This window comes from Syngnathoides biaculeatus, chromosome 18 (assembly GCF_019802595.1).
Source record: "Syngnathoides biaculeatus isolate LvHL_M chromosome 18, ASM1980259v1, whole genome shotgun sequence".
NCBI classification, from domain to species: domain Eukaryota; kingdom Metazoa; phylum Chordata; class Actinopteri; order Syngnathiformes; family Syngnathidae; genus Syngnathoides; species Syngnathoides biaculeatus.
The window spans coordinates 18,457,717-18,481,431 of record NC_084657.1 but is presented as its reverse complement, the minus strand read 5'-3'; the positions used below and the strand labels follow the sequence as shown (position 1 = coordinate 18,481,431).

General features: G+C 41.3%; 2 protein-coding genes across 4 annotated transcripts in view; one reads left to right on the top strand and one right to left on the bottom strand.

The window, feature by feature from the left end:
- The window catches only part of LOC133491711 (rho GTPase-activating protein 26-like), a 61,795-nt gene extending 44,982 nt beyond the window's left edge, over nt 1-16,813 (bottom strand). For both annotated transcript variants that reach the window (XM_061803224.1, XM_061803226.1), the window contains exons 1-2: nt 16,720-16,813; nt 16,355-16,632 (exon numbers count right to left, since the gene is read on the bottom strand). In XM_061803224.1, coding sequence (XP_061659208.1) covers nt 16,355-16,508 — 154 coding nt within the window. In that variant the 5' untranslated portion in view covers nt 16,509-16,632; nt 16,720-16,813. The remainder of the gene's footprint in view (nt 1-16,354; nt 16,633-16,719) is intronic.
- A 1,695-nt stretch (nt 16,814-18,508) lies between these two features.
- LOC133492212 (putative fibroblast growth factor 1) lies at nt 18,509-23,433 on the top strand. Of its 2 annotated transcripts, XM_061804284.1 has the most exons (4): nt 18,509-19,568; nt 21,593-21,817; nt 22,375-22,478; nt 23,074-23,433. In XM_061804284.1, exons 2-4 carry the CDS (start codon nt 21,598-21,600, stop codon nt 23,311-23,313), a joined length of 564 nt encoding a protein of 187 aa, XP_061660268.1. In that variant the 5' UTR covers nt 18,509-19,568; nt 21,593-21,597; the 3' UTR covers nt 23,314-23,433. The 2 variants fall into 2 exon arrangements, with proteins under 2 accessions (XP_061660268.1, XP_061660267.1); XM_061804283.1 differs by lacking the exon at nt 18,509-19,568 and having other exon boundaries at nt 19,624-21,817.
- Nucleotides 23,434-23,715: the final 282 nt, after the last annotated feature.

Sequence of the window (23,715 nt, the reverse complement as noted above, 5' to 3'; positions counted from 1 at the left end):
AGCGAGCAAGAAGATGGAAACCACAATAACCAGATTAGAGCCAACCTCCAAAATAGCCTCCATCCACTTCCTCCCCGTCGCCCAATGTAAGCCTGAACTCTGTTCCAGACAGCAAGGCACACAAAATAGAGCAAAATGCCTCAAATGACTGGTGGCAACAGTGCATCTCGGCAAAGTACACAGTGCCGCTGATGAAACGCCAGCGATGTGTTTGGCAGCGAGTTGTTCACACGATCATGTTTGGTGGACTTTGAATTTAATGCAGTTTGGGAATGCTTGATTCACAGAACAAGAAATAATCTGCCAGCCTGAAATAAACTTCCCTTCACATTATTTCCGCAGAATTTAGAACCACAGAGGGACTACGTTCAACTGTCGGGGTTCCTCTGTGCACACATAATTGGTCATATTAGAGGATGAGGGCCTAATGACAAAGAGTGTGCTGCTTTTTTTTCAATTTTGTAAATTTACTGTGCATTCACCAGACAAAAACCACAGTCTTTATGTTTGTTTTTTTTTGGGCGGATTTGTGATCCTTCTGCTCCTGAATAAAATCTAACAAAAGAATTGGTAACATCTGTCGTGATGTTTGTGTTGCACATTTCTCAAGAAAGCTGTTCAGGCGCGTAGCTGGCAAATGTTGTCTTTTAAAATGCTTTTTGTGTGGAAGTGATGTGCCGGGTTTAAACTTGTTTGATGGATTATGCCTGAGATGCCAAGTGTCTACAGCGTGACAACGGTTCCTCTTGCCAAACTTGTATGAAATCCTTCTGAACCGCCTGCCAGCAGGCGGTTGGCTGCCCCGAGTTGCAGTGGTGACGGAATTTGAAGACAGTGACCGATTCAACAGCAGCCTCCAACAGTCTTGGCCTGAGGCCTTCCTGACCTTATTTTGTTGGTTATCCCACCCCCTTTCAATCCTGGAGACATGATGGAAGACGAAACCAGACATTTTTGCAGCTTGGCCGATCTAACGACTGCGGTAGAAAGGAATGGGACACCCTGTTCTCCTTTGTCTTTAAATAGTATAATATAATGACACGTAAAGTGATGAACACTGTCGTTGAAATAAAAAACCCAAAGAAACCTAATGTAAAGAGTTGTTCTTGTCCTAAGTTAGTGGTGCTTGTTTTAAATTATCATCCCCTTGGACTGTTATGACAGCCATGACAACTGGCAAAATTTCACATATGTGTACTGTATGTACAGAACATGCATACAGTATGAATTGCAGCTGGTGTAATTTTTTTTCCTCTCATGCTAACTTTCTTTGTCCTTGGGAACTATGAAACAGGAAGTCCTAAAACTAGAACAGGATGAGGAAGTAAATCCCACATCCAGACATCCATGCTCCCAACATTAAGACAGAATTGGAACACAGTTGAAACAATGCCGTGAAAATAAACACCTGAAGGCCTGTAGACAATTAATTGCTTAACATTAGGACTTCTGTGTACTGTCTTGATAAATTAACAATGGCTGCAACTAATGATTATGTTATCCATCCATTTTCTTAGCCCCTTATGCCCACAAGGGTCGAGGGGAGTGCTGGAGCCTATCCCAGCTGTCAACGGGCAGGAGGCGGGATACACCCTGAACTGGTTGCCAGCCAATCGCAGGGCACATGAAGACAAACAGCCGCACTCACAATCACACCTAGGGGCAATTTAGAGGGTCCAATTAATGTTGCATGTTTTTGGGATGTGGGAGTGCCCGGAGGAAACCCACACAGGCACTGCGAGAACATGCAAACTCCACACAGGCGGGCCCGGGATTGAACCCGGGACCTCAGAACTGTGAGGCCAACGCTTTCCAGCTGATTCACCGTGCTGCCATGATTATTTTAATAATTGATTAATCTGTTGATTAATTTTTTTGATGAATTGGATTTTAAAAATCTTAAATTCTCATCCCTTTATTAAAAAGTACATTATTTCAAGTTTGTAGTGGAGAAAATGAACAAACGATTTATGATGAGTCAGTCAGTTGTCGGTTTGGTCCATTATACGTAAGAAAAATGGCAACATTTTGTAATTTTGCATTTTATGATCAAAAAGAGATAATAGTGAGTAACCTCAGGAACCTGGATTGAGTCGAGTTGGGGAGTCTTTGAGTCTCCTTCATACTCCTTGCAAGTGTTTACATTTGTGCTGGACGGTTATAAAAGGGTGAAAGTACATTGACAACTGTAGCGCTCTGTTTTTTTTTTTTTTCCACTTCAGTTGCAGCATATCTAAAGCTCACTCAAATTTTGGCACACAGGACAACGCAAAACCTTGACCAAGTAACAGCTCATTACATGATAACCTCACATGTTTGTGCACTTGAAAGTCACTGTCACCAATTTAGTTACAATATGCACACTGGGAAGTCATCTAATTGTCTTTACAAAGCCATCTGACACTCACCAGCCTGCCATTAAAGGGGAAATCCAGTGCGTTGCATAAACAGTTTATCCAATAGGTCAGGTAATATGTACCCTATTTTGACAATGTGATGTTAAATCCCCTCTCATTTAAGTGTTTTGAGAAGATTTTTATCGACAATTATGAATTTTCAGGGGCGCTGCCATTTTCGCGAGTCACCTGATCTACGTGGGCACACTTGACGTATACCGTGCCGTTCCAAACGCTGGATTACATGGGACACCATTATGCCCAGTGCTGATTTCTCGGATTTATCCTCATCTGATGAAGAAATAGCAGTATCAGTTGATCAGGAAGACGGAGGAATACTTCCATACAGATTTGAACCTGTGGCTGTAATAAAGGTTGAATATTCAGATGATTCTTCGGGCGGAATGACACGAAGTCTGACTACTCTGAGGCTTACGGAGGCCTAGGCGGCAGCCGCGGATGGTTCTTCGGACAGGAATGACGCGGACTCTGACGAGCGAGCTCGGCCGCGCGCCGCAAGCTGAGCTTTCAGGCGCCAAGAGGCCTTTAGCTGAGCTTCGGCGGTGGCGGAGGCCTTTAGCCGAGCTTCGGCATCCGGGGCTAACGAAGCGGGCGGCGGCGGGCCACGAGCCAAGCTTCCAGGCAGCGGAGGCCGCTGGCCCCGGACGCCGAAGCTAGGCTAAAGGCCTCCGCCACCACCAAAGCTCGGCTCAAGGCCTCGTGCCGCTTGAAAGCTCGGCTCGCGGCCAACAGTCGGAGCTCGCTCGTCAGACTCCATGTCATTCCTGTCCGAAGAACCATCTGCGGCTGCCGGCCTGGAGCTCCTGGGGGCCTTTGTTTACGCACTTAACAAAATAGGGTACATTTTACATGACCTATTGGAAACACTGTTCATGCAAAGCACTGGATTTCTCCTTTAACAGAGCACACCCTTCTCACTGTACCACTGACATTTGATTAGGTACAACTGCCCAATCCATTTGGAGCTACGCATCTGGGTTCAAGTCTTCTTGCGTAATGTTTGGATGTTTTTGCAATGGGTTTTTTCCAAGTACTGCGTCTTCCTCCAGCAGTCTAAAAACTCGAAATTGTCCATTGATGCAAATGTAAGAGTGAATGGTTGTTTTTTTGTATGGTCGACACTATTATACTGAAAGCTGTTTCAAATGGTTCGACTCTAGAGGTATTTGATGCCTTTATATTCTGCAGGTGTTGATCGTGTTGCCAGAGATGTCTTCTGTATTGCCAGAAATTCAGCTTCAAAAGCAATCTGAGACAGAAAGGATTGCACTTTGACTGCTCTCCTGTCTCCGATTCTGAGAATGCATAAATATGTCTCAGTCACACTGAGTGTTTTTGAAGGAAAAGGAACCTCACCTAAAAGACCTAGTATCGTATTACCATTGTAGTGGTTTTGCTGACCAATTCCGTTCACAGTTCAGAACGTTAAAGTATTTATGTTTGACACCTCGAGTGATCGTTCCCTTGTGTGCTATCTCGCATCGGCTCTTGAGCGACAACAAACGCTCAAGCCCGCACAGCCATACGGGTGTGTGTGCCGCAGCATGTGAGTGTTCATGCTAGTCTGAACACTAATGCACGCATGAGCGCAAGCTGTCTCCGACACCTGCTGCCACTTAGAGCCAATAGCGGCAAAGCAAGACACTCAACAAGACGCTGACAGAATGACGCTAATTTGAAGGTGATCATGATTATTCAGTGATGAATGAGTCAAAGGTCAGGTGAGAATGTGAGTTTCAAAGATTGTTTATGCAAAAGTGCCGTGTTACTGACTAGTGACCCATCCAGGTCTACCATCCAAAGTCATATGAGATGGGGTCCAGTTAGTTTTTTCGTGACCCTCATTAGAACAAAACATAGAAAACAGAAAGAAGAATGGATGGATGACTGAATTGTTGGGAGGGATAGTTGACGAAAGCATAAGACAGTAAATAAAAAATAAAAAAAATCAAGTGTTTAATTGAACAGGTAAAACGGCATCTTTGGTAGTAAAAGGCAATAAAAGATACTTCTAATTGGCTGTCAAAAGAATCACATTTCTGAGAGAAAATGCACTTTTCAATTGGCAAGCTTCCTCTAAAGCCTCCTTTCAAAACAGAGCCGTAACAGAGGATCCGCCATTTACTATACAGTATATGTCAGCTTTTACAGCCACCATAATTCTTGGTCTCAATGGGAAACTCAAAACTGCCCCGAAGGCAACATCACATACTTTGTTAGTGTCCAACCACACATGGGCATATTGTACAAAAAAGTTCTCCAGTCGAGTCTCTTTGTTCGCATTATCAGCTCTTTTCGTATCTGATGGGAGCCCAGCAGACTGCAGGGCATGCAGACTTTCCTTAATTTGGAGTCTTTCTTTTCGTACAAGTTAATCTAGGCAACATTTGGAACAAACTGATAGATTCAAGTTTATATCACCTCAATAAACCCTCATCTGACTCGTTTCTATAAGGAGTGTAGACAGCTACTGTAACTGCCTCAGCTTCATAACTAGTGTGACATCACAGTACAACCCAGTATTTAGTTTCATAAAGCAAGAGTAACATTTTTTTTTTGTTTTTTGTTTTTTTTTCAAATCTAGTCTGGTTGTATATATCATTTTTAGACTCTTTACAAATGAAAGGAGAAAAACAATGCACTCTAGTGAATTGAACTTCACATCAGTTCCTCCGCAAAAACGTCTCCTGTAACGAAGTTTACCAAAGTATTCTGGTTGGTGAAAGAAAAGATGCCAAATCCACTGAAAGACAAGGTTGACAGTGTTACCATTTTATATTGTAGTTAGGTTAAAAAAATACATTTAAAAAATGGTCCAATGAAGAATTACTTAATCACAATCATGCACAAATGAATGAACAGACACCAACATTATGGTCTGTTGAGCCACAGCACACTGCGGAGGCAGACAAACAAACCTTGCATCACAACTGTGTTTTCGTCACCATTTCAGAGAAACTCTGCAGCATTTTGTCGGGACTGGATTTGCTCAGGTGTCTTTTGATCTTATATTTAAATTGTTTTGGTTTATTTCTCCCACTGATACAAGCATTAAAGTTATGCCAGACAAAAGTGAATGCAAAAAAAAAGAAACCCAACAACAACTTGGTCATTTAAAATATTATGTATTTCCTGTTTTGAAGCTTTAGGGATTCGTGAAGAGCATTATATGGTGTGTCTATTGAAAGTAGGAATCTGATCAAATTGAATCGTCGGTAAAATAGGTCCGAAGTATTGAGGTGAAAAACATAACAACTACAATCCAGTTTTATGAATGGCAGCGAGCATTATTAACCAGCGTGTGGATTATGTAGATTTTATTTAACTGGAAATCGATATGAATAATGAAAACCCCCACCCCCTTCTCATTAGTGAGCCAGACACCAATCCGGCAAAGTAAGGCAGCTTTGCACCCCCAACAATATCACTGCACACAAACTCCCACACTCCTACCAGATTACCCCATTAAAGCTGAGCTTTGGCGGGCTTTGCACCCGGAGGGCCACCCCTCTTATATTAACCCCTACTACGTGCGTGTGCACAGGATGCCCACCCAAATGTGTGTGTGTGTGTGTGTGTGTGTGTGTGTGTGTGTTCGTGTGCGTGTGGGGAGTTAAGTGATAAGGCAGGGCAGGACAGTGTGGTAAAACAGGGATTAAATATTCTTAGATGGCCGTTATTTTAAGAGTAGGCGGGACAAAACGGATGGGAGTTGTGCGTCCGCACACACATGCACATACAAATACACACACAATGTGGGTCTCCGTGCCAATGGGTTATTGCGTTTGGCGTGGCCTCTAGCAGCAGTGGTGTCACATCTTCCCTTGTAGCCCACCCGCAGAGGACATATTTTGTGTCTTTGAGTCAAACTCAACCGCATGTTCATGGCTTTGCTATCGACACAAACCCTCCTGAGGTGAAAAGATGCAACACTGTCTACCATAATTCCCGGCCTACAGCGCGCACCTGGTTATGAGCCTCACCCAGTACATTTGTAAAGCAAATACCATTTGGCGCATACATACGCCGCAGCTGTGTAAAAGCCGCAAGTGCCCACATTGAAACATGAGATATTTACAAAGATGGTTCACAGAGTTTAACGCTAGCACCACCGCGCTAATGCTAATGCTAGCTAGCGCCACCGGGCTAACACTAGCGCTGGATTAACACTAACGCTAGCGCCGCACTAACAGGTCTGGGTAAAAAATAAAAACATGCCAGTAAAAAATCACTGAGACACACGCTAGCGCAGCGCTAACAGGGCCTGACCGGTAAAAGTCACTTCCACCGGTCTCACTTTTACCTTTTCTGCTCGAGTGGCCCCTTGTGGCCTTTAGAAAAAATGCACAAATTAGCCACTTCACCGCATAAACCGCAGGGTTGAAAGAGTGTGAAAAAGGTTGCGGCTTATAGGCTGGAAATTACGGTACTTTATGGGATGACCAATCATATCTAATAGGTTGCTAACGGAAATGTTGAAGTCATAAAAGAAGTTGGCATGAATCAGAGATCAATACAGAAACCTTCGAGATCAACTTGAAATTACTTATATATATATGGTCTACTATCACTGATTAATTAAAAAAAAGAAAGTACTGTGCATTGACATTTATTGTTCAGAGCATTAAAAAGTCTTGTTCTAGTACTTGGGATGTACCACAATATTGTTTCTATGATGGCTCAGTCAACACATGAAACGTTAATTAAAACCACCCTTGCATTCCTGAGCTCCAGATGTTTTCTTCTGCAAAGAGAACTGAAATCAGGTCATTAGAATTTCTCAAATTCATCTACGTCACCAGTGAAGCTTTCCGTCTACCTCTCTGCTACCGAGCCGGCGCTGTCAATATATTAAACACGTGTTCTCGCAAGTGGGTCTTCTACACAGAAACAACCAATCAGAGGGAAGGGAGCGATTTTAGGAAAATATGAACAAAAGCAGGTCAACCAGAAGCGGCTCTCGGAAGGGGCCTTTTCTGGACACTCGCATGATAAAAGGAGCATATTTTATAAATGTAGACTTCCTTGTTATAGAGGCCTAAAAAACCTTCCTGTGTTTGTAAACTTGTTTACGAAATCCTCATCAAAGCGTTATATTGCTATTCCACAATAAAATCAATAATGGTAATTCATTAGCTCACGGCCAATTTGGCCATCTGACCTATTATCTTTTTTTTTTAGCAACAAGTTGCTCTTGTTTTTAAGTGTCTTCTCCACAACTCAGCAAAATCAGACAGCCAAAGGAGATGCATGTAAAAAACATTAAGTTGTAAAACACAATGTTATCATATATTTTATGTATCCAGTGCTTTGGGTGCATGAAAGAAAATGGAAAAATTGGACATGTATGGTTAACATGCTCAAAATGATTATTGTACATTATCAAAGCAAAAAAATGCAATAACAAAACACTAGATTTCATCTGTTGAAACAATATATTTCATCTCACTATATCAGGGATTTTCAAGCAATTTAAGTCCCAAGTCACCTAGATAAAAGAAAATGCAGAGGCATGGTTCATTCCATTAACGTGGATTGGATTCACGGTGAGTTTAAGCACTGCCGCAGCTAAAAGGAAAGAGACTGAAAAAGGGGCATGAGTGCGGGTTGGGGAAGAGTCTCTTCAAGGCCACGCCGAAAGAACACACACAAAAAAAAAAAAAAAAAAGCCTCGTCAGCATTCTTTCTTGACATGTTATAAGTATCCTAGCAGACAGGCCCTTGATGGAGAGCTCAGAGGGATGTTGACGTTTTCATGCAAGTATTGCTTCAAGATTTTTTCTTCCAACCAGCCTTTCCACCAAACAACCTTCGGATACATTGAAATGACAGCAATCACCAGTAAAAACATTTGGGTAAATTGTAGCAATTGTTGAACATTTAAGTCCAAAAGGAGAGTTAGTCCGTATTTCCTCAAATGTTGGCCGTGATTTGAGTAGACGTCGTGCCCCATTTAGTTGCCAAATGCGTCACCCACTTAAAGACAAATAAACACCGACCTCAAAAAGACGCCTTCGTGTGGTCCATCGCAATTTTTGGGATGTGAACTAGGGAAGTCTCAAAGGCATCTTACAGTTTTATTGACTCAAATGAATATCCGGCTGACAATTTCAATCAGAACAGAGCATCCTTGTACAGAGCAAAAAAAAATAAATAAATAAAAATCACCCACCCACACTCCAACTAGCGAGATTCAAAGTATTACTGTATATCTCTGGCACGCTCACTGTTCCCACTTGTTTCTATGTGAGAAGTTTCACAGGTTCCCACACAGATGTGCAACACTGAAGGCCTCGAGCTCGTGAAACCGGCTTTGCTCTGTTCATTTTCAAAGCTTTGATGTGGTAGGGTAATAATTGTTTTACAGTTGACATGCGTTTGCATGCGCGTCTGGGAATCTGCAATGCAATTGTCGTATTTCTTTTGCATTTAAGCCTCACCTGTGGATCGGCTCGTGCACACGGGACCTATCGCAGCTGCTTTGGACTCTTGCAAGTCTGGGCAGACGTTTTCCAACAAGCCTGACGCTTGCAAATGAGAGCCACACCTTGTCGCCACTGGAGGTTGAGAGTTTCTAGTTCATAATCACACACTCATCTTGGATCTGCGCCCGCGAGGCTGAGAGGCAAATGGAGACCTCAAGCCGCAGATTCCCTTTTAAGAGGTTCATAGGACAAAATAAATCACCCTCTGGCTTCCTCTGCTGTGATTTTTTTTTTTTAAACGTTGGTGTAGCCTGGGAGACAGTTCTTGCAACAAGTCGGGATTTTACAAGTAATGCACAGTAATTAGTTGAAGATGGAGAATTTTCTACATAGGTCAGGGAGGCTGGGGATAAAGGTCAGCGGCTGCTGGGTTAACTTTGCAAGATTCCTTTATTTTTCATAGCACCATGTTTGTGGAGGTTGTTTAGGTTTTGATTGAGCCAATCATGCACAGACATTATTTTTGATTTAAAATGATTGCACCTTGCATTCTGTGCTTCTGATTGAGCAACCTGTACAGATGTCTGTAACATCAGAATCAGAATTATCTTTATTTTATGGATGCCAAAAGCACACAAGGGATTTGTGTCCGGTTGTTAGAGCCACTCCAGTATGACAACAGAGACACTTGACAGAGAACACATAAGAGACATAAAGACATTGCGAGAACATTCAGTGAACAACATAAGGCTAGCAGCAATCTAGCAATGGCGGTACACAATAGAGCTCGTGAACCTACATCACCGAAGTCATGTGACTGGCCATATTGACGGTCGAACAAAGCATTCTTCAATGTTAAATCGGTTGGAGACGGCAGGAAAATATGTCTTATAGCACGACGCCCTGAGTTTTGTCCAATACCGTTAAACATTTGGGAGGTGATAATAAACAAAGGTACGTGGAAAAATGAGAGACACTTGGCACATTGGACCCATATTTAATGCCGAAGTTGATGTTTTCGCCGATAAGAAATTGGACCGTTAACCCGCTTCCGCTTGTCTTGGACAACTGAATCTACACACGGATCTGGTGAGTAAGTCGTCGAGATTTACACGGAAGAGTTTGAAAGTGTAGAAAAGTGTGGACGCATACAAATACTTCGCTGCTGGATCTGTTCTCAATCAAGAATAAATCCCACATAGTGATGGAGCCACTCAGATTGTTTCAATACAAATACCAATATTTAAGTAAATGACCCCTGGTTTTACACAAACTCGCATTCATTAACTAGGATTGGAGAAAAAAAAAGACAGCTCCTCCGTACACGAAGCATGTTGCGGCCACACTTTTAACTTCAGTAAACCTCTCCATGACAGACGTTTTTTTTAAATATGCATTGTTCTCAAATGAGTCCAATGCGTATTTAAAAAAAGACAAACCGCTGGGATAGGCTTCAGCCCCCGTACACAGAAACATGTTGCAGCCACACGTTAACCTATGTAAACATTACTGTGACCGACAGTTTATTTTTTTTTCTTTTTTTGAATACGCATTGGATACATTGGAGAACAATGCATGAATAAAAAAAAAAATGTAAAAACGTCTATCAGGGAGAGAATTACCAAAGTTTAACGTGTGCCCACAACACGCTTCCGTGACGTTTTTTTTTTGTTTAGTTTTTTTTTTTTTTTTAACAAATTGTTCTCAAATGAGCCAACTTGGCATTATAAATACTTAATGGGAAATTGAGATTGAGAATGATAATACCTACCTGAAATGAAGCGATCGCTACACAGGCGTGTGTATTTGGTTGGGGACCTGCCATCACGTTTATTTGCCGAAATTCATCGATTTTTTTCTGGTCTTTTCAGTTGGTATTCTATAGAATGATCTCTTTGGATATCTGTCTCATCAATTGTAACAACTAACAGCACAACAAGTCTCGGGCATTGTGTATATTCTGCTCCGGTTCAATGTCTCCCACACTGTCGAGCAGCTCTTTTTGACCGGCAATATGGCGCCGTGAAAATGGTGACGTCATGCGCACGAGCTCTATACTGCCATACACTACAACCAACATGCATCGGCTGACATTACTGTATATTGTCCACTTATGATTGATGTATTTGCCTGAGCAACCAAGACAATACCGCATTAGTCGCAGCTCCACTGGTCTATTTGCAATATTATACTGAGGAGCCTGAATAGAAAAGTCTCCTGATGCTTTGCTTTGCAGGTTTTCTCCTTATGGGTAAATTATTGTTATTTTCTTGGAAGAAAGGATAATAAACTAAACACAATGAGTTGAATGCTTGTGAAATGTGTTGACTTCTGAAAGATATTTTCTCATGAAAACTTTGGTTAGTTCACAATTTGCGATGAATATTGTGGTTCAATTACACGCTGAGCATTTTTTTCCTTTGAGGGTTGCATTTCACCTTTCTATGGTGAAAACCTCACACAAATTAAAAGCATAAATAGAATAAAATGGGAGCAGAGGGAGAGATGTGTACATATAATCTTCTTACCAGGTTAACCAGACCTCCTCTTTTGTCCAACTTGTGGTAAGCATTCATGTTGAAACAGCTGAACATGAACTGCCCATTGGGCAACAGTAATTTGCCAAGTGTCAATTCAATAATAAGGCTCTCAACAACCACCTGCAGTAAAAGTTGTTTTCTACGCAGGAGGTGAAATTGCAGCTGCATATTTTCACGACCAAACAGCAACAAGCTCACACAAAGCAAGGCGGTACCGACACTGAATGAGTTGAGTAGCAATCAGCACAGCGCTTCTACTTAAGTGACACAACTACACTTTATTTCACGTCTCTGGAAACATTTCTTCACCCAATTAGATGTTGGTGCTCTGCCCAGACATTACAGTCATTTCTCAGCCGTTGCTGTGGTAACGAGTTCAGCATGAGTAGCTATGTACCCTGAAACATAAACACATGCAAGTAATACTAGGATGCATCGAAAGGCTGAGTCACTGTCGTCGCCCGGTGGTGTAACACAATGAGTTCACGTGATGAAATATTGAACAGTTGTCGAAATAACATTGCGCTAAAAGCACAATGTTGAGCTGAGTCCACTCTAAGTGCAGTGGATCCAGCATCTTTTATGGTGCTAACTCTCTTTAAATTGGAATTTACTTAAAATATGATGAAACTATGTGGTAATAAAATGAGCTATAATACCGTCACTGCCGTATGAAAATAAAAATGCTTGATTAGTGCTTTTGGTTTTACCTGAACATGTAGACAATTAAAAATCATTGACAATCTTCATGCAATGGTGCCTTGAGATACACGTTTTTTTTCATTTTTTTTTTTTTATGAGTCTGTTTTTGTCAAACCTCATCAACTCCTTCTTGGCCTTATCCAACTGGGGCAACATCAAAAAGCTAGAACAGATTTCTTGTTGACTGACACACTTAACTCTTCTGTTAACTCATCAGTACGACACTAACATCAGTTATTTTAAGAAGATCATCTAATTGTTATGTTGTCTATTTACATATCCTTGATAAACCCCAAAGGGAACTTCAATTACCATGTTCGATAGACGTCAAATCTGAGCAACTCTCAAGTTGGCCACCAAGTTCTCTGTCATTAGCTGCAACCAGCCTGTTATAAAATCTTGCGCTTCCTGGGTATCAAAACCAGGTCACAAAAATGGGAATCTTGCATGATACCAATGCAACATTGCCACAGCTGGTGGAAGGTAAGACCGCACCACATGATCATGCTTGCAAACAACTTTTGGTAGATTGGTCATGTGTACTATCTCTATGTAAGCCCAGTTTCCAATCACATGCTTGCAATTTAAATTGATTATCTTGGAGGCTACGTTATTGGCATAGTTTACAAACAAAACAACTACTTTTCAAAGCTGTTCAAATCAGAGACACCACACCCATCCATGCTACGAATTCAAATGCTGATGAAGTTTTTGTTTTGTGTGTGTGTATGGTGCGTATGTATATGTGCAAATGTAAAGCAACAATAGCACCAGGACAGAGCTCACTCATGCCCTATTTTCCTTCCCCTACAGAGTAGATCACAGCTTGAGGAAGACCCCCCAAGCCCCTCTGTGCCGCACTGCAATGACACACACAAATACAGTACAGAGAATACGCACATACCTATTAGATTCCCATCCCATGGGAAGCAAAATATTTTAACATCAAATGCGGAATATTCATATTTCAAGTCCCGCTCCATACACACTGACACGCAGCGCCCATTCTCTCCTCCACAACCTAGATTCCACACTCAATAGGAAAAAAACAACAATAATAAGGCCATGATGTCCTTTTTTCCCTCTTTTCCTTTTGCCCCTTGGCACATACTCCTCAGGAGGACCTTTGAAACAAAGATCTGACTCCCTCCATTTGCCATAATTGAGAATTAGTTATGGTGCAGTGTACATGCGTGTGCGCAAGGCCCTCATCTATCAGTAGTTGACAGCCACACTGCACAGCGGCTGTTATTAACTTCCTTATAACTCGCCAACAGCACAGTGGATAGCTGCGGAAAGACAAAGGCATAAAGGAGGCTAACAGGGCACAAGAGTAAAAAAAAAAAAAAAAGGCCCATTCTGCACAGAGTCATCTACACACAAACTCGAACGTTAAAGGCTCAGTTTGAAATCAGAGCAAAGAGCAAAAAGGCAAGGCCATTGTCAAGACGGCGCTAATGGTCGGACGGAGTGCTGTTTTTTTAAGTGACCACAGGCTTCATCCACGTGCCACAAAAATACGTCTGTAGACACACTGCATACTGTAACTGAGGCTGTGAGGAACGACTGCAGTCATTTTCGGCCCTGGTGTATACGTTTGCAAATTTCCCCTTTTTGACAGTTACTCTGACTGATTACAGGAAAAATAAGAAAATTTTTAACAGTTTCAAACCTATGTTTACGTTTTCCTGCTCTATCATAAAACTTTTGTATTTTAGCTATAACGTGTGACCAATCAGATGCTAAAGTTTACAAAACATGTTCATTGACTAAACAAGTCTTATGCTGTACCTCCCACTACCAACCACATAGACGAAAAAAATGACTCCCACTCCCACTTAGAGACAATTTAGAGTTTCCAAGGTACCTACCATGCATGTTTTTAGAATAGGAAACTGGAGTACCTGGATAAAACCAACACAGGTAGAGGCGAAACATGCAAACTCTACTCAGGAAGACTAAAGCCCTGATATGAGCCCACAACCTCCGAATTGTGAGGCAGTTGTGCTCACTCGTCGTCCACCGTGACTCCCTCACGAGACACGTTTATACAGCATGCTTCTGTGAACGATCTATGAACGATGACTTAAGTCACTATAGTGTTGGTCAGTGGGGGATTTCAGGCCTGTTGTGGACCAATATGTGGATTTAGGGACTGGTTGCTTGGAGGGATGCCAGCTTCTTTCCTCAGCACTGCCAAGACATGGAGTTTTTGAAAATTTTGCCTCTGAAACTTTAGATGCAAGCAAAATCCTGACACTTTTTTGGTATAGCCGTATTGATATCATGCAAGAATCTTGGGCAGTGCATAATTTTGGGGCGAGTTAACATGGGCAATAAAAGCAGTACACAATGCATTTTCACATCCTAATGACTTCAATCCCTCTTAAGGCGTTGTCCTCATCACCTCATCGCTCCCACAGCGTGCACGCACACACAGTTCTCATGCTTACAAGGAATGCACTATATCCATATTTACAACATATGTGCATGAATGTGCGCAGAATTACAAACACGCGCGCATTCCAAACTGAAGACAATCCAGCAGTGACCTAGACTCTATTCTCTCAGACATCCCAAAAAAAATTAAATGGGATAATTTGAAGAGAACAACATTTTAATGTCAAGGTACTCGTCAAAACAACTGTGAAATTTGCCCCTTTTGCTTTTTGCACTTGCAAACAATCATCTTGAGAAAATGTCAGCAATAGCTAAACCCACTACGTAATCCAATGGAGAGAAATGGGACACGAAATGTCTGCTGATGAGCAGCAGCACTCTGCTAGAACTGCAGAGAAAAGTCACAACTGTCATTCATTTGGATTTTCCAGATCTCACCATTGAACAAAAATAGAAGGATGCACATCAGATGAAAGAGGTGACACAGTTTGAAAAAAAAAAAGAACACTACTGCTGACACGCAGTGGAAAGTTCAAGTTTGTATTTGTATTGAATGGAGCGATGCTCCCCTGGCTTGCAAAGTTAGCGTGTCAGTACTGATGTTCGTTTGGTGTAAAAGAGGCTGCTCTGACTGCCTTTATCAACTGACAAGCAGACATGAAATCCACTTCCACGAGCCATTAGCAGCTCATTTACAAGATGAACTCCGTCGCGGCTCAATCTGTTATCGACATCCAGACAGCACGGACGCTTTTTTACACACCCTCCCGCACATACCAGCACTCACGGGTGTCTGATACGAAGAGCACAGCACTCCCAGTATCTTCCCAGTAAAAAGCTAATGAGAATAGAGGCGCTGACAGCATGGGGGAGACACTTGCAATCTTACACCTTGAACACAGCAAGAGCACTAGAACAAGCAGGGTGACGTGCTCGTCCCACGCTTACATTAGGACACGGTGACGTCCTCACTTTGTTTCTTGTAAAAAATATACTCACATGCCACAACATCAGTTGAGTCTGCACAATCTTAATGAGATCCAAAATTGTGCAGCAATTTGGAGGCAGCAACCAGCAGAGGTCAAAATTTGTGCTGTCGATCCATGAATGCCATTTTGAACGTAAACTTGTTAACGACCACAACAGTACACAACTAAAACACAGGCTGATGCAAAGGGAATGGAGTGGAAACAGCAATCGAATAGACTCCTATGGCTTGAAAATGATCATGTCAATTTCTTTCTGCTGTTGGACTGATGGTCAAAAACTGTTGTGGATGCATTCATTCATTTTTCTCAACCAGAATTAGGAAGCTTGAGTGGTGAGACTGTGACACAGTTATACTGTGCCTTTGAATGCGAAGAGGGTTAGTTCGGAATCTCAGTTTTGACCAGCGACAAAACAATAACTGTTATGCAACGTTCTGTCTATATACTGCAATTTGAGAATCCATCATAAAATCCAAGGTCAAAATATTGCAATCCTGTTACATATCTACAACACAGCCTGGTAGAAAGTGAATGGAGTGAGTTTCCCAGCTGGAAAAGTTAGCATGAAAACAATTCTACCATCTTCTTTTTTTCAGTTGATTAAATGACGGACTCAGTATGCAGCTTTTCTATGGGAATATGTTATGTTTACTTACACTATTATTGGGAGTTTAGCTCTAAGGCACAGGCTACATACAGTACAGTGCTAGTTGTTGGACTGACTGTCAATTGGCTGTTTGATTTATTACAATACCAGAGATGATTTTAGCTCCGAGTCGGAGGTTCTGCTACGGGCATCCTTATAATCTTGATATTTGCGAGTGTAATCGCGCGTATTCGTCACCATGGAAATGATTGTGCTGTCTTCAGATCAAACTTACTTTTGAGCGCCTGGATGAGCGCCTTGCCATCCTTGAGGAGTTCCTTGATGAACTTGCTTGTCTTGTCCAGCTCCAGCTCGTGGGACTTGAGTCTCTCCCTGAACTGGGGACTATCCAGGTAGCAGTCACTAAACTCCAAGGCGGGGAGTCCCATCTTCGCCCCCTGACTGCACACACAAGCTGCTGGGACGAGCCGGCTCAAAAAAAAAAAAAAAAAAAAAAAAAAAAAAGATCCGAGGACGACAGAGGGCGATCCCTGACGTGGGCTGCTAGAGCGGCTATCGCGGGGGGGGATGCAAAAATCCGTTTACGACATGTAAACAACGTGTGAAATGTTATCCAAGAGGAGGAGGAGGGGACCTTACCTGCATAATCTTGCGTTATTAAATCCTGCAAAACCCTGTTTAGTTTCACGCGTTTACTCGAGAACTAGACTAGTGCAACATCCAATGAGAGTAATAAACGTTATAGGGCGTTCAGATGCTCATGTAAACCGGTGCTGCATTCCAGTCGACCGAGTCATGCCGCAGCGGTCAGTCGGATGGGGGCGATGATGAGGCTGCGAGTGCAATACGCGATTGAGAACTGTGACAATGTGGACGGCTCGCGTAAACGTTTCGGTTTCCACAGTTCATGGTCAACCTACCGCCGCACAGCTAAGTCTTTGACTGACGTCTCTCTTGGCCAATGGGGTGCATCTGAGGGGTGAAGGGGCGGACGTTGCTACATCTGCATTTTTCAGACCCCAAAATGTTGCTTTATAATCAGAACCACAGGCAAGTATTCGGACAGCGAAGGCTTTCAGCGTATGACACCCTGTAAGAGTTTTTTCACCATTTTGAACTAAATCTTGTATTTAAAAAAATAGATATATAAACTGATACCCCGGTTTCTGCTGCTAACATACTGTTTACGCAATTGTTTATAACGTAACCGTATGTAGGACTAAACTTTGCCCGCAGGAGGGGTATTCACTGGTTTTGAAGGGAGATGATGTCATGAGAGCCAGCGCTGACAGAACGTCACCAAGACTCAAGTGAACGCATCAGCAGCACTCTGGCGTCATCTGTTGCCGTCAAGGAGCAACTACGTTGATTTTATTTGATTTTGTTTTGACATTTTACCTTTATCTTTACATACACTAAGCAACCAAGCAGCTAACAGTTGTCCTGTAGATTTAAAAGAAAATGCTAGACAACAAGACAATAATTTAAAGCAAATAGTACTATCTTTTGAGGCGTTTTTTTAGACGTTGAAGTGGTCATTATTTGTATTTAGTGGCATTTAAAGTAATTTATAGCAGTTGTGTAGATAACCAGCTGGTAAACGGATAGATAGCTCATCGTAAATAAATGAAGAGCTAAACAGTCGCATTTGGTGACGTTTTTATCCCTCGACCCACAAAACCGGAAGTAACCATTCTAGCGAAAAAAACAACAAAACAGCACATGAACGATATATATATATATATATCACCGGAAATCACACGAAATGCTTTGAATAATTCATGAAAATGACAGAATATGTAATTTGTGAAAGGTTGTTTGGTCTTTGGTTCGTCTACTGTAAAAAAAAAATTGCAGGATGTCACGGCCTCTCGCGGCAACGAACAAAATTGTAACGTGACAAATTTGACGGCGCAACCGTGAATACTTTTTAATTAGGTTTTTACTCTATTTATTACTATAATATATATTCTTAATAATAATGAGGATAATGACAATAGTAACGATGTATTATTTTCATTACTTCAATAATAAGACTAACAATAATAGTATAATTAGTTATAATTATGGAAATTATAATTCAAATGATAATCATTTTGCTATAAAAATTAAAAAATATATATCCATCTATTTCCTGAGCCGCTTTTCCTTACAAATTTCGCGGGAGTGCTGGAGCCTATCCCAGCAAAGAGGCATGATTTAGAGTATACAAACTACACACACACACACATATGTATATATATATATATATATATATATATATATATATAATATATATATATATATATATATAGATAGATAGATAGATAGATAGATAGATAGATAGATAGATAGAGAGAGAGAGAGAGAGAGAGAGAGAGAGAGAGAGAGAGAGAGGAGAGAGAGAGAGAGAGCGAGAGAGAGATGCGGCGGCACAGTGGATCCACTGGTAAAGTGTTGGCCTCACAGTTCTGAGGATCGGGGGTCGATTCCAAACCCGCCTGTGTGGAGTTTGCATGTTTTCTCCGTGCCTGCGTGAGTTTTCTCCGGACACTCCGGTTTCCTCCCACATCCCAAAAAACATGCAACATTATTTGGACACTCTAAAATTTGCCCCAAAGTGTGATTGTGAGTGCGACTGTTGTCTGTCTCCGTGTTCCCTGTGATTGGCTGGCAACCAGTTCTGGGTGTACCCCGCCTCCAGCTGGGATAGGCTCCAGCATTCCTGCGACCGTTGTGGGGATAAGCGGCTAAGAAAACAGATGGATGGATGGATCACAATATATAGAGAGGCTCCAAATGTCGGAGACAAACTCATTGTGTGTTTTTGACACACTTAGCACAATAAAGATGATTCTGATTCTTTTTGCAGCCAAAAATGACCAGTGAGTGTTCAATTCTACATCATTTGAATTAGTCACCTTTTTCTTCGATAAATTGCCACCATCTTAATCGTGAGTGTCATGTGTTGTATTACACACGAACCACAAATAACCCTTTTGGAGCTGGGAAATACATCCTCCTACACTGATACAGCACATTATGATGCCGGTTGTTATTCAGGTTTGGTTTTTTGGTCGCATAACTAAACCGATAAAGGCATCCGAGTATCGTGAGTAAGAGAAATTCTGGGAGATTACGTCAACCTCGTTTTGTGTTTAACTAACATCCATCTATCCATTTTCTAAGCCACTTATCCTCACAAGGGTCACGGAAGTGCCGGTGCCTATCCCAGTTACATCTTTCTTTTATTGTTTATCAGTGGACCTAAGAATGTGATAACAGCTGGTCAGACAAGACACTTGAGTAAATCATTTGAGGATGCCACTCTCCCTTTTTATTCCTGTGATTATTAAGATTTAGCACAGTCTTGGCGCAGGCCCATTAAAATGAACTCTGTAGGGTAAGATGGGGCGGCATTGGCTGCTCAAGTCGCAGCGCAGAAAAGAAATGCAAACATTTTCAAAGGCAGGATTGTCATCCAGCACCATCACATCACTTGCTCACAGGTAAGCAACCTTTCACATGGATTTAGTTTTGTTTTGACTTAATTTACATAGAAATGTTTATGTAAATGTCATTCATGCGAGCGATAGTTAGGGTCCACTCCACTGGATAGAATTTTCAAAAATCAATCAGGTTCCTTCTTTGGCATGACTGGGATTTCTTTAAGATTACTTCTTGAAAATTGCATCTACTTCAGTAATCCTGGTAAAATACAATTTTTAGTATCAACACTAATGGGGTTCTCACTCGTGGTCACAAAGATTTACTGGAAATTAAAACTGCAAAAAGTAACATGAAAAATTAATGGGGCTCTAGACTGAAATTTGCTTCCAGTGGAACATTGTCAAGGATCAGGTAAGTTGCTTTACTTAACTTCAGATGCTTCAGTCATCTTAGGTAATACTGTATTGATCCAGTATCATTCAAAGTCAACATACTGTCTTACATACTGTATCTTGTGAACATGCTTGGGAATGTTGGCTGAAGATTTTGCCCAACAGAACATTAGCAAAGAAAATGTAAATCCTGATCTGACAATAAAAAGGGGAATTAGCAGTTTTTAGATTTGAATGTAGCCACACTTCACCTAATCCCCCATCGAGTTTTACTAAAACCGCCCCCCATAGACCACACTGACTGCATGAGTGGTGTTCTCAAACATGACCATTCATAATGGTGGCAATTATGGAGGTGTGAGGTTGCGTCAAAGCTCCCGAAGCCCAAGATAACAGGTCAGACCAAGGCTGCAGGGTATAGTAGCGAGCGCGAAGAAAATAAAAAAAATAACAGGATTCTTGTCTTGATCTGACCATTAATCGCAATTTCCCGAACATGGTCAGTTATTGTTCAAATTCTTGGTCTGAATATGTCTTTGGTAAAAGCTTGCTAAAAGTATTACCCAGTATAAAATTGGCAAGGAAGTCTTAAATCTTGATCTGATGTGGTATAATCTCAGCAACGTCAGATAATGTGTCTTTGGATATCATTTAAAACCAGCTGGGGTCTTGCCCAGGCAAGGAACAGGCTAAAGAAGAAGAAAACCTTGTTTTTTGTTTTTTTCAAGGTACTTTTATAATCAGTCCTCCCACACAGCCACATGTGAACTCTTGACATGTTTTCGTCATTCCCTAGTAGCCTTTTTCTCAGCATGCTATTGAGTAAATACCAAACTTCTTATGTCAGACGCTGCTGCTTCTGAGTCGCGAAAAATTGCTTCATCAGTGCTAAAGCAGACGAGTTATTATTCCGCAATCAAAATATTACGTGTCAAGAAGTCAGTGCTAACATTCAGTGCGATGACTAACATACAGACAGACAGTGACAACCTATCCATCTGTCTTAGCTGGCGGTTTACATACAGTATATTTTACGATTTTCTCTATATCTATCTAAGATAGTAGCGACTGAGTGTATTTAATGGCTTGCAACCTTTCATGGCTCGCTTGAGCTTGTCCATCGTCAGTATTTTAGCTAGCTACCAAGGTTATTAATTTTACTACTAGCTAGCAGACAGACAAGAGATAGATACATACATTTTCTTGACCAAGTTCGTTTTCATGGTTAGCTATTTGTGTCTCGTGCCTATCTAAAATACGTACATTAAATACCCTGATCCAGACTCCCATTTTTACATGAATTTGTTGAAAAGACATTTTACCTTTTGAAGCTTTCATGAGTATTCTACATGAATATATCGAAACATAAATATTTTAGGTTTCACGTTTTAACACTTTGCTTAAAAATGTGAATGGAGTGTCAGATTTTCCTTTCATCTCCCAATTGTTTTTGAAAAGAGACATTGCACACAGTTACAACAATGTGTTTTTATGATGTTGTCTGGCCCTATTACCGAGTTCACCCGAAAGTTACATCACTGCCATCTGGAAGCCTTCCTATTTATTTACACTGGTAATTGTGTAAACAAGTCGGATCGTGCACGGTCTGAGTGAAACATTTCCGGCTTTCTTATCTCAAAAGGGGTTGTTCGGGCCCAGCTCCCTCACTTTCTCTCCAAAACACTCGCCAGGTGACATGAGCGCAGAAGGCAGCGCGTCTGCTTCACATCACGAGCCTCAAAGCCTCGGGAGGATGTCTGAAGGAAATGTGATAAGGCTGCCCAGCGCCTCGCTGGACTTGTTCACACATGAGCGTCGCGCTCTCACTCGGCTGCACTGCCTCAATGGAGGTTACCAGTTGAGGATTTTGCCTGATGGGATTGTCAATGGAGGCAGGCTGCACAATGACCCCTATGGTAAGTAAGCCACTCTTGATTCAATATTTCACTAAAATGTGCATTTTTAAAAAAAATTATTATTATTGTTTAGATCAGGGGTCACCAACTCTTTTTTTTTTTTTAAACTGTGAGCTACTTATTGGATATCAATTAATTTGATAGGCTACAAGTTTGATACAAGCTGTTGTTTACTATCATGAGATACAAGTTTATGGTCGGTTGATATATTTTTTTTTTTATTATCCTGAGTTGCGAGCAAAAATTTGTGTTCCAAGCGCTAGATGGTGGCAGCAAATTTTAACATTTAGCCCCAAACCTAAAGTCACCAGTGTTTATGTTAATGTAACAAATTCCTGTTTACTAAAAACACTCACAGTGTTACATTTATGGTTGAATATATACTGAAGTGTCTACGGTAATGCTGTATTCTGTATTTTTTTTCCATCATATTTTAAGTGTGTAATTCCCCTGTTAACTGGTATGCACCTTCCAGTGGGTGTGTTTCATGAAAAGTATCTACTACTTGACGAAATATCTTCATGCTATGGCAATGTGCGATGTCATTTGTGCCACAGACATCCTGAGGCTGCAGGCTACAAATGTGGGCGTGGTCGTGGTGACGGGTGAGCACACGGGAAGGTACCTGGCCATGAACAACAAAGGGGGCCTCTATGGATCAGTAAGTTGAAATAATCATAAACAACACAATTAAAAATGAGAATGGATTGTGATTTAACTATTGAACTGTTTTACATTTGTCACAACACTTTCTGTTCTTATTTTCTATTACTATTATTAACCTCTACAAGTAACCTGGCCCATTTTTAAAGTAGTAAATAATGGCGAAGACAGCTTGGGTGACAAAGAGAGATAGTGTGTAATTTAACCAAAAATAATAACAATAACTTTGAAGATGCTTATTAAAGATTGCTTAAAGCACCCCCTTTATTTACAGTTATTAAGTTAAGTTTTACAACCTTCATACGAATCAAATTCCATTTCATTCAATCATTGATTCTACCAATGTATTTAAACTAAAGCAAACTGAAAGGAAGAGAATAGGCTCTGTTTTACTTTGGAAGTTCCACAATGTGATACATGAAGAATAAGAAAAACACAATAATTAGGTTGTCGTAATTGCCCAATACAAAGCTATTTTGAGAGGTTTTATATGAAATTGATGATAAGTAGTAATTATTGGAACACTGGTCACATGAAATTACATTTCAGTAATTGTCACGATGGGTAAGCCGTAACCTCCCAATGTGTTGCAGCTGACGCTCAACGATGAGTGTTACTTCCTGGAGAAATACGAGGAGAACCACTACAACACGTATCAGTCGCAGAAGTACGAGTGGTACGTGGCGCTCAAGAAGAACGGAAAACCTAAACCGGGTCCCAAGGCTACGGCGAGGCAGAAGGCCATCTTCTTCCTGCCGAGGTCGGCGGACGCCCGTCTCGGCGCCAGTGAAACCGGACGCCAGGATCAACCAGACTTTTGTGTGTACCGTTAAAAACACCAACTGCTTCCAGCATCATCATCTATCAGCTCGCTACTAAATCCGAGTAAACACACACCGATTTTGAACATCTCTACAGGTCAGGTGGACAAAAAAAAAAAAAAAAGATCTTCACAGATAACGGGAAAAAAATCACTCTTCACACACCTCACACCAAAGGATAATCACGCAGAGGCATCAAATAATCTTTGTTGACCGTAATAGTCAAATCGGGAAATCGTGCGCAGATTCGGCCTCATTATGGGTCTGTGTTTACTCTGGTTCAGAATATGCCTTTTTTCAAAAAAATAGGCTATGATCTTGGAATTCTATTCATATTATGCTATTTATGACATAACTTTCTCACTCTCACAATTGCCCACAAAGGGAAGGAAAAATATTTAAGTGGTAGTGTAT